The sequence below is a fragment of the Volvox carteri genome, assembly GCF_000143455.1.
Source record: "Volvox carteri f. nagariensis unplaced genomic scaffold VOLCAscaffold_230, whole genome shotgun sequence".
NCBI lineage: Eukaryota > Viridiplantae > Chlorophyta > Chlorophyceae > Chlamydomonadales > Volvocaceae > Volvox > Volvox carteri.
The window spans coordinates 3,259-15,052 of record NW_003307768.1 but is presented as its reverse complement, the minus strand read 5'-3'; the positions used below and the strand labels follow the sequence as shown (position 1 = coordinate 15,052).

At 59.1% G+C, this 11,794-nt stretch overlaps 2 protein-coding genes across 2 annotated transcripts; one reads left to right on the top strand and one right to left on the bottom strand.

The window, feature by feature from the left end:
* Window positions 1–3,907: 3,907 nt before the first annotated feature.
* On the top strand, window positions 3,908–4,799 carry VOLCADRAFT_100920 (uncharacterized protein; the record flags this gene model as incomplete). The annotated part of the gene is made up of 3 exons (XM_002959413.1): window positions 3,908–3,943; window positions 4,403–4,655; window positions 4,693–4,799. The coding sequence occupies 3 exons, from the start codon at window positions 3,908–3,910 to the stop codon at window positions 4,797–4,799; spliced, it is 396 nt and encodes a 131-aa protein (XP_002959459.1).
* Window positions 4,800–7,212: 2,413 nt separating this feature from the next.
* On the bottom strand, window positions 7,213–11,082 carry VOLCADRAFT_71079 (uncharacterized protein; the record flags this gene model as incomplete). Its single annotated transcript, XM_002959411.1, has 7 exons — window positions 7,213–7,580; window positions 7,802–7,879; window positions 8,198–8,480; window positions 9,024–9,158; window positions 9,300–9,371; window positions 9,886–9,984; window positions 10,309–11,082. The coding sequence occupies 7 exons, from the start codon at window positions 11,080–11,082 to the stop codon at window positions 7,213–7,215; spliced, it is 1,809 nt and encodes a 602-aa protein (XP_002959457.1).
* Window positions 11,083–11,794: the final 712 nt, after the last annotated feature.

Genomic DNA, 11,794 nt, shown 5'->3' with positions numbered 1-11,794 from the left:
AGGGATGGTATGGACGAATGGTTCAACACACGTGCACACGAATGTCCTGTCATTAATGATCGTCGGTTGCCTCTGTTGTTCTATGCAGACGACCTTACTTTGTTCGCGACCTCGTTGGCACGCCTCCAGTTCTCGCTTAAGCTGCTTATTGAGTTCTGTGCTGCTTTTGGTATGCGCTGCAACGTTCGGAAATGTGAGGCCCTTGTTGTGGCTGCTTCCGTTGATGTCGTTAAGAGGGCGTTTGAGGGGGTGAGGCTCATGCTTCCTCTCCGTACTGATGGGTCGCTTTGGCACCCACCCATGGTTGGTAGTTTACTTGTTCCTAGTCCTATTAACTGGTGTGGTCGCGTTAGGTACTTGGGTCTCTATTGGGGCCCTGCGTCCCCGTTTGCGAGTTGTGTCAACGAACTTTTGGAAGCAGGGCGACGGGCTATGTTCGGTCTTAGTAATCGGTTGGATGAGAACAGGGTGTGGGCTCCTGCCGTTCGGCTTCAAGCGTTCGACACCCAGGTCCGTTCGGTTCTCTGTTATGGTGCTGAGGTCTGGGGTCCTGATAGGATTGTCTCCGTCCTGCGGTTAGGTAAAGGTGTTTTACCCGCTGGTAAGTCATATTTTGATTTGGCTTTGGAAGATGGTATGGTCCAGGTCCAGCGTGACTTCTGTTTACGTTGTGCTGNGCTCAAGCAGGTACCTTACAAGCTGTTGTACAGGGAGCTGTCTCAGTTGCCTTTGCAGTACTTTTGGTTACGCCTTGCGTTGTGTTTCTGGAATAAGATAGTCAAGTCCCGTGGGTCGGTCTATCATGACGTGTTAGTAGATGATCTCCGTCTGGCTCTTCTGTCTGATCTCAAAGTGGATTGCTGGTCGTCTAAAGTGCTCATCATTTTGCGTTGGTTGGGCCATGAGTGGCCGGCGTGTGACTCCGTTTCTCAGAAGGTAGATGTATACTCGTCTCAGTTGATTCGAGTGGGTGAGGTTCTGGAGAGGTTATCTGCGTTCCTTTTAAGTGACTGGGATCAGTTCAGCCAAGGGGATGATCCGCGTGTGTTCCAAGGTAAAGGGGTTTCGCTTTGCAGGTATCATAACTGGATGGGCTCCCCTTCACCAGCAAGAGAGGGCTCCGATCCCACAGGCTATTTGCGTGTTTATTTGCCGGCCAACCAGTTGCGTATGGTTGCCAAATTCCGTCTTTGTTGTTGGCCTTTGGAGGTCAACAAAGGACACCATAGGCCGAGAGAGTGCCGTACGTGTCAGGTCTGTACGTCGGGTAAGGTTGAGGATGAATACCATGTGCTCATGGAGTGTGAGGCGTATACTGAGTTGCGTAATAGGTTTCTGATTAACGTTGAAGATACTGATATGCGCAAGGTATTTCTTAATACCAATCCGAGGAAAATCGCTACTTTCCTTACTGAGGTTTTTGATGAGCGTCAACAGCGTGCTCTGGAGCCTCACGGCTCGTGAGGGCACCCGCCGCGTCGGCGGCGGAAATACTGTAACCACAATACAATACAATACAATTAGCTGCGCCACCGGCGGGTGGTTGCACTCCTACAAAGAGAGGCGGAGCCGGAGGAGGGTATCCCGCACCAGCGAGAGGCATAGCAAGGGGCGCATTGAGGCCTGGGGCAGGAGGCGCGCCTGCTGCGTACTGCATCAGCATGTTTTGCCAACCCGGCGGTGCGTTGCCTAACGGTGGAGGTTGCGCCATCAGGGTAACTCTAGCGTGGCCGACAAGTCACGCGCTTCCCACTCTCACCAGAGTTGGTATCCGAGTCCGTGAGACCTGACGAGGCCGTGTGCGACTCGTCGCTCACTGAGGGGGAAAACAAGGGACTTCCGGGTAAACAAAGCAAGTCCACCAAGGGTATCGAGAGGCGCGGAAGCGATTAACCCTTGGAACGGTTAGCTGCTAGTTTGCGGGGAAATGCGTTGGCGTTACTACGCTGCCCTACTGGGGACTCTCAGTACCTACTGGAGATTCGCAGGCGACCGAAACGTCGGAGAATTCGTGCAAACGCGTCCATGCAGGAAGGCGCGCACCGTCAGGCCTGCGAAAGGTCCCGTACTGCAGCTCCAAGATGCCCGGAGCGCGAGCCTGAAGCGCCGCTAGGCTGATGTATCCTAGGGGGTGGCTCCAAGGACTGCGCGGGGGGCCTCGGGTCTCGATACCACTTGTAGTGGTATCTACCCTTGGCGGATCCAGCGTGGTAAAGGCGACGTTGACTGGCGCCGATGAAGTAGACGGGTAGCTAAGTGTAGGTGAAGATTGTAGTGAAATCGAGAGTTGAGAGGTCGTCGTTCAGGTCGGCTTCAAGCCGCGTTAAATAGGGCTCAGCCCTGTATTGCTGTCAAGCGGACCGGTTATCAACCGTTGGTCTGTCAAACTCGGACAGGCCGAAGTCCCTTCATCGTTCACGATCGGTTAGTTTCTGACAGCCGTCTTGGCCGATCCTTCTTGGACGTGGTTACTCGCGTTCGTACGCGGTACCACAACAGGTGGTGTTGGGGTCGCCGGGGGTGGGGTAGCCGCTGGGGTCGGCAGCATGGCGGGCGTTGTAGAGCGGCCGATGGGGTCACTGCTGCCGGGGCACTAGGCGGGGCTAGTGCCGAAGAGGGTGCCCGCCTGTTGTGAACCGGGCCGTGGCGGTTGTCATCGAAGGTGACGTCGCTGCTCACGGTCACCTTGCCCTCGACGAGGACACGGTGGGTGGCCATGCCGTGCTCCGGTCAGCGGTAGGTTCCCGCCTTTGCACGAGGACTGAGTTTGTCCTGCTGGCTAGCTGGGATGCGGATGTAGGCCAGGCAGCCGAAGGTGTGGAGGTGGCTGACGTCGGGGGGGATGCCGTGATAAGCTGCCCACGGTGTGCCCTCCCGGCCCTGAGAGGGGACCACATTGCGCAGGAGGTTGGTGTAGAGTGCAGCCTCCAGCCAGTAGCTGACCGGGAGTGCTGTGTCATGCAGCATCGCCCGCACACGGTCGAAGAGTGTGTGATTGAGTCGCTCCACCGCTCCGTTCTGCTCTGGGGTGTACGGTGCCGAGTGGGTGTGCACAGTACCGTGCTGGCGCAGCCACTGCTCCAGTTGCTTGGCGACGTACTCACCACCGTTGTCGTGTTTGGCCGATCATTGGCGAGCGCAATAATGAGCGGTAGCAACTATTTCGGCTAACGCAGTACAGTTTCGGCCCGAGCCCTGTTTGCAAAGCCCCATAGCGATGTGTTGTAATAACGACGAGAAGACCGTACACGGCGTAACTCCCTCACAAAGATATGTCCTCTCGTCTCGATTTGAACGTCAAAGCATCGTGGCCCGAAAGAAATACCTTCAAAGTTCCGTTGATGATGTTCTAAGAATACGAAGTAGACTACAAACGTCCCACACGCGCTGTGTCCTGCCATTGCATTCCAGCTTTATGTTATTTGATAAGTGGTCGCGATGCAACCTCCCGAACCTCCCAGTGGCACCATCGCTGCCATTCCGGCTGCCTTCCCGCTGGCCGAAGCAGCCGCCTCCCCACCGGCACGCCCCGGCCGCGGCAGGCCGCTCCGGACTCCTATGCCGTACAGACTGACATGTGAATCAAACGGGGGTCAAGTGGCTGCAACGGGGCCGAGCCCCTTTTTGGCTTTGAAAAGCCGGCCCCCTAGCCATGCTGATATAAGGAAAAGCATTTCGGGCTTTTGAGTTCTGACCTGGTTACGCCTCGGTTTTAAGTGCCTGGCTCTTACGCATCAGACTTGCAGGCATCCAATGGATTGGAGATGGATGGCCTGGGTGCCTGCCTGAAAGCCTGATGTGTCAGCCATGCACATAAAACCGAAAGGCATATTACGGCTGCTGCCATACACGCCCTGGCCCACGGGTCTTGCATCCTCCTCCGCCGCCGCCTGCCATAGCTAATCCCATGGTACAGGAACAACGCGCGTTCATGCGGACGGTGGTAAGAAGCCAGGAGCCCGACTATGGTCCTGTTGTATCGTGAGTTGTCACAGAGGCCACACCGGTTTCATGGAGCTAATTTAGTGCTAAGGTTCTAGAACGCCTTGGTGAAGAGGCCGGGCACTCAGTGTCAAAGAGCTTTTGTTGCCGACCTGGGCACTTGGCGGTCACACTGGATGTGTTGGGCGATCAAGGCCATGACCTTTACTATCAGGTTTGCACAACCGCTCCTGCTGATTATGGCACGGGAACGATCTGGTCGCGCATTACGCTACCCTCACGCTGCCCGTGGGGAGCATCCTTGTTACTCACCCACCTGCGGCGCGCGAGTACTGACTTCACGACCTGCCTTGGCATTGCATGTTTTCACACACGTGCACTCCTAAGTCTACGGTGACTCTGGCCACTACACGATTGCTCACACCGTACAAGCTGTTGGTGCTGCTGCTGGCACGCGCAGGCAAGTGAGTCGAACCACAGCGACCCCGCCAGGGAGGTGGAAGCGCTGGAGGCATTACGAGCGAGCGCCTTCCTGACTCAGTTGTGGAGCTCCGTAATGGGACTGTACGACTACACCTTGCTGTTGGAGTACTGCCCATACGGCCTTCTGGAGGGTTTGCTACGGGTGAATCGAAGCGGAGCCGTGGCCATTGGGAACGTGTCGTTGCACGTAATGTTATATGCAATATGTAAATATTCGACAAGTTATCGCCGTGAGTGCTCTGTGAGCCCATTCTCACCCGGACGGAGCCCGTAAACTTAAGTCGCGAGCGACCCGCGAACGTCAGGGCTGTGACGGCGATGTGTTGGGTGACCTGTTTGACGATGACGAGAATGCGGAGACGAATGCGGGGTAGGAAGAGGAAGAGGAGGAGGAGGGGGAGGACGATGTTTCTCCCAAGAAATTCGCCCAAGTGAGGCTCGGGACCTACCTGGCTGCGGGTAATCCGAACCAGCGCTGCGGCGGCCGCCTCCCGTGTCCATCAGATGAGCACTGCATCAAACTCCTTATAAAAAAAGCAATTTATTCGTTTGGAAACGTGATGGCGCTGAACTTAACACGACGTACATGTACGGCTGTCGGCGGTGACGCATTTGAAATATGCAGCACACTTATAGTCTCTCTGCCTCTTCCGGCTTCGGGCGCGGCTCATGGAACCCCCGTTACAGGAGCCATTTACACGACTGCAGCCCTTCCTCCAGGGCTGCACCGTCACATTGCCAGCGCCTCACCTCGAACGGCAGTATGCACATCCCCTCAGCTCAAAGGTAGAGAACATTGCCGACCCCGTCGCTTATCTTTAGCTGCGCATGAGCACCAGCCCGGAGTAAGCCACGTTGAAATGTCCGATTAAGCGTGCCGCGCACAGCGCGTAGCAGACCTGTTAACTTAGGGTTATGAGGTGTACTGGACGACCTGCATACCTACAGTAGTCTGACAATGCCCTCACCCGACTATAGTGTGCGTGAATCCGAGCGCAACAGCAATCCATAATTATACATAGCCATCCTTGATGGTGGGTGCAAAGGATATGCGCGTAAAGAAAATGCCTTCCTGCTCTTGGGGAAATTTTCCTTGATTTTCTTGAAAGTAAAGTAAAGTAAAGTAGGCTATCTGGCTGACTCTGCGGCTACTGTTTGCGGGTTCCAACCCCACAGGAATCCAGGGTACCGCGGCGCGTGTGACTGCTGTCGCCCCGGGACAACTCACACCTGTTCCACTGCCCGAGATGTGGGCTCTGTCGCTGTGATCGCTGCGGCCGTGGCGTGCTCCCCATAAGGGAGGACGTGGAAAAGAAACAAGGGTATTGAGCTGCTTCGAACCCGAAAATGGCTCGGCCCCGGTGCAGCGTCACCCAGCCAATCACCCAGCCAATCACCCAGCAGGGGGGTCTGTGCGGCACTGGGCTGCAAATGGAGGAACGGTGCCGTGTTTGGACGGCACGCTCATTATTATGGATAGCTGCGCGGGGCGGGTGCGGCGGCCGGCGGCGTTGGAGTGATGTATGAACCTGGTGTATACACTTGCTGCTAAGGCGCCAATGCAAATCCATGGACGGTGCTTTGCGCGCCTCCTCCACCTCCACAAGAACGACGAGTATCTATCTAGCCTCCTGGATACAGGATACAGATGGGAAAGAGTAGGATAGAAATGTGGACCCGTGGCCGCCGTGAACCACCGTGTGAACCGCATGCAAGAGCATGCGGGTGATTCAGTGAGGTGACAACAGCGCCGTTTAGTCAGCTAACGACGTTGAAACATAAGTAAGGGTTGAACGGCTAACCATGTGGCTAACCAGGTGGGCTGTTGTTGGTGCTTGTGCTGTGACTGCCATCCGTGGTGAACGTGCGAGTGCGAGAATGGATGTAGGACGCGGAGAGGGTACTACGGGTGGGGAAAGATGGAAGTACGGCCAATGCCGGGGCCGTCTTTCCTGCAGTAACGAAGCACCTCGATGCTCGAAAACACAGAAACAACACAGCGCGCTTTATACACAGGACGGCTGCACCACAAACGGAAGGAAGGCCTTCAGCTGAAAAACCCTAAGTTGCCGACGACACAGAATTGAAGGCATTTGCGCGATGCGGTAGGACGCGGCGGCATGCCCAAAATCTTTGGGTCAAGCCGCAGGTAGCGAGGCCGGTCCCAATGCTCAAGAATCTGATGCAAAACTGTATCTGACTGCGAAGAACCAGGTGAGGTGAGGTGAGGTGAGGTGAGGTGACATGACCGGGTGGCCTAGGCGGTCTGCGTTACTTTGAAAGCACCTGCAAGCAGTGAAGGTTAGTGTTCGGAAATTCGCAAAATAATAGGGTTCTAGGGCCGGGTGGGGGCGAAGAAGCGACAGAGCTATTCCAGGCCTGCATACCAGCACCGTCAGGGCAGCGCCCGCGGCGTGTGTGGCCCACGTAAACCCGAAGCAAGCAGCACTGTCGCTTGCTGCGCCAGGTAGGTGAACCTCGCAAGTCCGTACGTCGTACAACGCATTTTCGAAATTCAAACCTTTGTTAGTTTTCCAAACGCTTTGTTAGAAAACCATCCGTTTTAATGCGCAGCCAGAAACACACATCATCATAACTGTACCTCCTCACGATGTACGGTCCCGCATAGGACCCGATGTGCGTTCTGAACACATAACGTTCCCTTCCCTTTCCTTCTAAGCAAACTAATGGGAGAGTGAGGAAAGAAATAATGAAAGAAAGGAACAAGGCAAGAGACAGTCGTGCGCGCAGGTTTTTCCCTTCCCCCACCGGCTTCCCGCATCAGCCCTATCGTGCTTCCAGTAAGCTCGGCTCGTACGCACACGGCGCCCCGAAACCTAGCAAATTGAGCAGCGTCGCTGTCACATTAGCCAGCCCCGCCTCAGGAAGGCCGCTCCGAAACCGAACTCCGTCTGGCAAACCCGCGCCGCCGAACAGCACTGGCACGGGTGCATTCGTGTGACCCGGGTACGGCAGCGGCCGACCGTCATCGTCGTACAGTGGGCAACCCCATACGTCGCGCTGTACCATATCGTCGGCATTGCCGTGGTCTGACGTCAGCAGCCACCTACCGTTCACCGCGTCAACGGCTGATATCAGCTCCCCAACGGCCGCATCAACGGTCTCCACGGCCCGAATGGTGGCGGCCAGGTCACCTGAGTGCGCGTATGTGCGCAATACATGCATGTACATGTACATGTACATGTACATGCATAGGTATGTGTTTGTGCAAGAGGGCGCGGGGGGAAACATGGTGAGACAGCGGAGCAGCGGAGATAAGATCGGAGTACCACACCACGCTAGCCGAGCATGTCCCGTCCCTCACCCCCTCCAACGCACCCCAGCTAGGAAGGGCCCCGCCCCTTCGCTCACTCACCCGTATGCGCCGCCAAGTCCGCATCCGGCAGCAGCACCCGGATGAAGCGATGTCGAGCCTCATGGAGCGCCTCTCGAACTGCAGCAGCCAACGCCAACGATGCAGTACAATCCGATGCAGGCCCCGAGTCGGCCCCCCCGGGCCGGGAGGCAGAGCCCCCTCCACCCTGGACCTTGGATGCAACGTCAGTCGTGCAGCAGTACGGCACCTGCGCGGGAGGAAAAAAAGGTTTTATTTGCTGGGTAGAGAAAACGCGTCACTCTTCACGCACTCGTATATTGTAAATACTTATTACCCACCCACTTCGCACACGAATATAGCCTCCTCGAGGGCCTCTCTTCGCGTCCCCCGCCCCCCCTTCCCCTCATATGCGTTTGTGTCTCCTCGTTCGCTGACTGCATGTTGTAAACCTGGACCCCTTCCCATCCACGTCCTGCCGTACCACGCGGTGCTCGTCCAGAATGCTGTCGTCGTGCAGTTTGTCGTACGCGTTGCCGTTCCAACAGAACGTCAGGTGTCCCGCGCTGCTGGGCTCCCCCACTGCCAGTGCGGGTACCCCGCTGGCCGCGAGGTATCTGGTCAGGAGGTGGGGTCGGCGGCCCCGAGCGGGGGCCACCAGACAGCGGGAGGGCAGTCGGGGGGAGTGGCAGTAGCGGGTTAAACCCACCACTCGGAGGTCCTGAGGGGGCAGGGGGCAGGGGGAAAAGGGAGCCTCAGAAACACCATCTGTGTGTGTGAGTATGTCTGTATATATGTATGTTATCCCTCCACGCTGCGTTACCCAGGCCGAGAGGTGTAACGCGAGGCCGTACGAGCCAGCGGAGGAGGCCCAAGTTAGAGCCTCCTGAGAGTCACAAGTTAGATAAGAGGAGGGGGACAGAGTACAAAACACAAAAGCTCTAGTCCCCAGGAAGTATACACACGGAAAGAAACAAGTTGTCCTTTCCGAAGGACGCTAGTCAACAATCGGTGTCAATGCCAACAGCAGCAGGACGGCTCCGGATCAAAGGAACACAAGTCCGTGCGGTGGCACTCAGTACGGCAGCGGTACGGCCCCGGGGTGGTGAGGGGCGAGCAGACTGCGCGCGAGAGCGAGTGGCGGCTGACCCGTGTTGGTTCACACCGGCCCTTCTTCCTGCTCAACTGCCACAACCGCCTTCAACCGCCTTCAACCGCCTCAACCGCCGCAGCCCCACCCCCTCCCCCACGCATATGCCCACACCTTGGGCACTCTCCCGCGGTCGAACCCCGTGAACTGCCCCTCGGGCGCCTCCAGCGCCTGGACCAGCTGCGTCATGCGGTCGGAGCGGAAGTTGAACAGCACCACGCCGTCGCCGTCTAGAATGGGACCCACAGGCTGCCCACCACCACCACCACCACCACCACCACCGCCACCACGACCACCGCCACCTGTGCGGCCGTTGCGAGGGCGGTTACCATCGTCATCATCATCGTCATCGTCATCGCCGCTGAAGTCATCGTCGTACTCGTCGTACACATCTTCTTCCTCTTCCTCCACGATGACGAATGGCTCCAGGTGCTGATCCGATACGGGATTGGTCTCGGAGCCCTGCATCCATAAGAGTTGGGGCTACGTGTAGGTGTATGTTTGTATGTGTAGCTGTATATGTCCCGTGGGGGTGTTGTGCCAGGCGGGAGGGCGTGAGGTCACATGCGCGGTGTGGACGGGTGAGAGATGTTCAGAGGAGAGAGCTCGACATGCATGGAGCCATGCAGCTGGGGCCGGGTGCGGGTATTGGAAGTGGCCAATGAACCCCCCGGCCCCGCCGCCTGAGAAGCCGGAACATCAGCAGTTGTTGGGATGTATGTATGTGTATCTCTGTCCTCACCACCCCGTCAGCTCCCCCGGCATCAATCCCCCTCCCCCCCCTTTGGCCTCCCCCTCGGGTCCCCATCCCCCCCGGACTTCAGCTGTCGGCCCGGGTCGAGTTGCCCCCTCTGATCCGCTACCCCGCCCACCGCCCTTCGAGAACCTCCAAGTCCGCACCGCCACCGCCACCGCCACCGCCACCGCCACCGCCACCGCCGCCGCCACCACCCCTTTCCGTGCCTCCCCTACGCACCCTCAGCTTGATGACGGCGGTGAGGGGGTCCGGGAACTTGTGGGGCGCCTCCCCCAGCACGTGTGCATCCCAGCCCCTCTTCACCGCGGCCCAGTTCGACTGTGTGGATCGGCCACAGGCGCGAGGGCGCCGCCCGTACGGAGGCGGGGAACAGGGTCCCAAACGGAGCACAGGGCGAGAAGGGCGAGTGGGGGGCACAGGTGTGGTGGGGACAGGAGGAGTCTAAGAGGAGTCTGTTCGGAACGGCCCAGAAAGCTACCGTGCAGATTCCGGGGACTGTTGTCGCAAAGGTCGTGATGCTATATAATATGCTGCTCTGATGCAGCCCGGAGGGAACACCTCCAACGGAAGAGACGACATTTTCCTTAAAGACACTCCCAAAGCCGAACCTTGTACGGCACTGTACGGCACTGTACGGCACACCTCATATCGGTCCATGGTGACTCGCATGCGCCCGCCGCCACTCGCCACCCTCGCGTCGCACCCCGCCGCTCTGAGCGCCGCCAGCTCGCTCTCCAGGTCGTCAACACACGTCACTGAGGAGCCGTCAGGAACGTCGCGACCGTCCAGCAGCACGTGCACACGCAGCCGCCGCGCGCCGCGGCTCGCTGCGCCGCGCAGCAGCGCCGTCAGGTGCCGTACACTCGAGTGCACGCCGCCATCGGACAACAGGCCTATAAAGTGTACGGTATGCGGCGCCGCGAAAGCGCCTCTAAGGTACCTCCAGCCCGGGCTCCGAAACAGCGCACCGGAAGCCAGGGCCGCATCCACCAAGCTGGCGGCTTGTGGCAGCGCACGGCCACAAGCAAGAGTCAGGTGGCTGGCTTCGCTGTGGGCGACGGCGCCTGCGGCGGCGGCCGGCAAGCCAACGGCTTCGCCGGCTGCACGTACCGTACGGATGCGACCGACGGCGGCGGCGGCGGCCCTTGCGGCGTCTAGCACAGGTGTGGCGGCGGCGCGCACCGCGTTGTGGCGATCGCTGGATGCACCGCCGCCGGCTGACGCGGAGGCTGCGGCGGCCGCCGAGTTGTCTGCCGCAATGCCACTGAGCAGGATGAGCAGCAGCGGGCCGGCGGGCGGCGGTATGGAGGCGTGGGGGCGCAGGGTATAGTCGGTGTCCGGGTCCTGGGCGGGAGGAGGGAGGAGGGGTGTGTGAGGTGGGGATGCAGGGGGAGTGAAGTCGGGAGTGGCTGCCATCGATGAACCGCAAACAAACAAACACGCACACACACGCACACACGCACACACATACACACGCACACAAACGGACGCGCGCGCCGCGGCTCACCACTTCCTCCTCTTCCTCCTCCTCTGAATCCCACTCCTCCTCCTCCTCCTCCGGCTGCTGCTGCTGCTGCTGACCCAACGGCGGCGGCTGGGGCGGCGGCGGCGACGGGTCGTCACCCTGGAGCCGCGGAACGGGTGGTGCAGAGGAGACGGGCGTCAAGGGGGAAAGGAAAAGGCGGCAGATGGATACAGATGGTTTCCGGAGCGATAGGCGGGCCAGCCTGTTTTGGGGGGGAGGCCCCGCCTGCGGGGGCCTCAGGCCCTTGTAATGAACGGACCGAAGTTCAGTTCCCTCAGACTCTCTGACATGACGCACGCTGCATGTGATTCTTAGGGTTTTAGGGTTTACCCACCAGCCGGATTACTTCGCCGTCACCGCGGCGGTCCGAAGGGGGACTCGGCCGCGGTGAAGGCGACAGCGGAGGCGGCGGAGGCAGCTCTTGGGGCGGCGGCGAAGATGTTGGCGGCGGCGGGGCGCCATTGTCCACCGCCGAGGTGTCGACAGCGGAAGCAGCACCACCAGCACCCTCGGGGTTGATGCCGCCGTCGGCGGCAGCGGCGGCGACCACGGCGGCGGCGGCGTCGGCGACCACGGCGGCGGCGGCGTCGGCGACCACGGCGG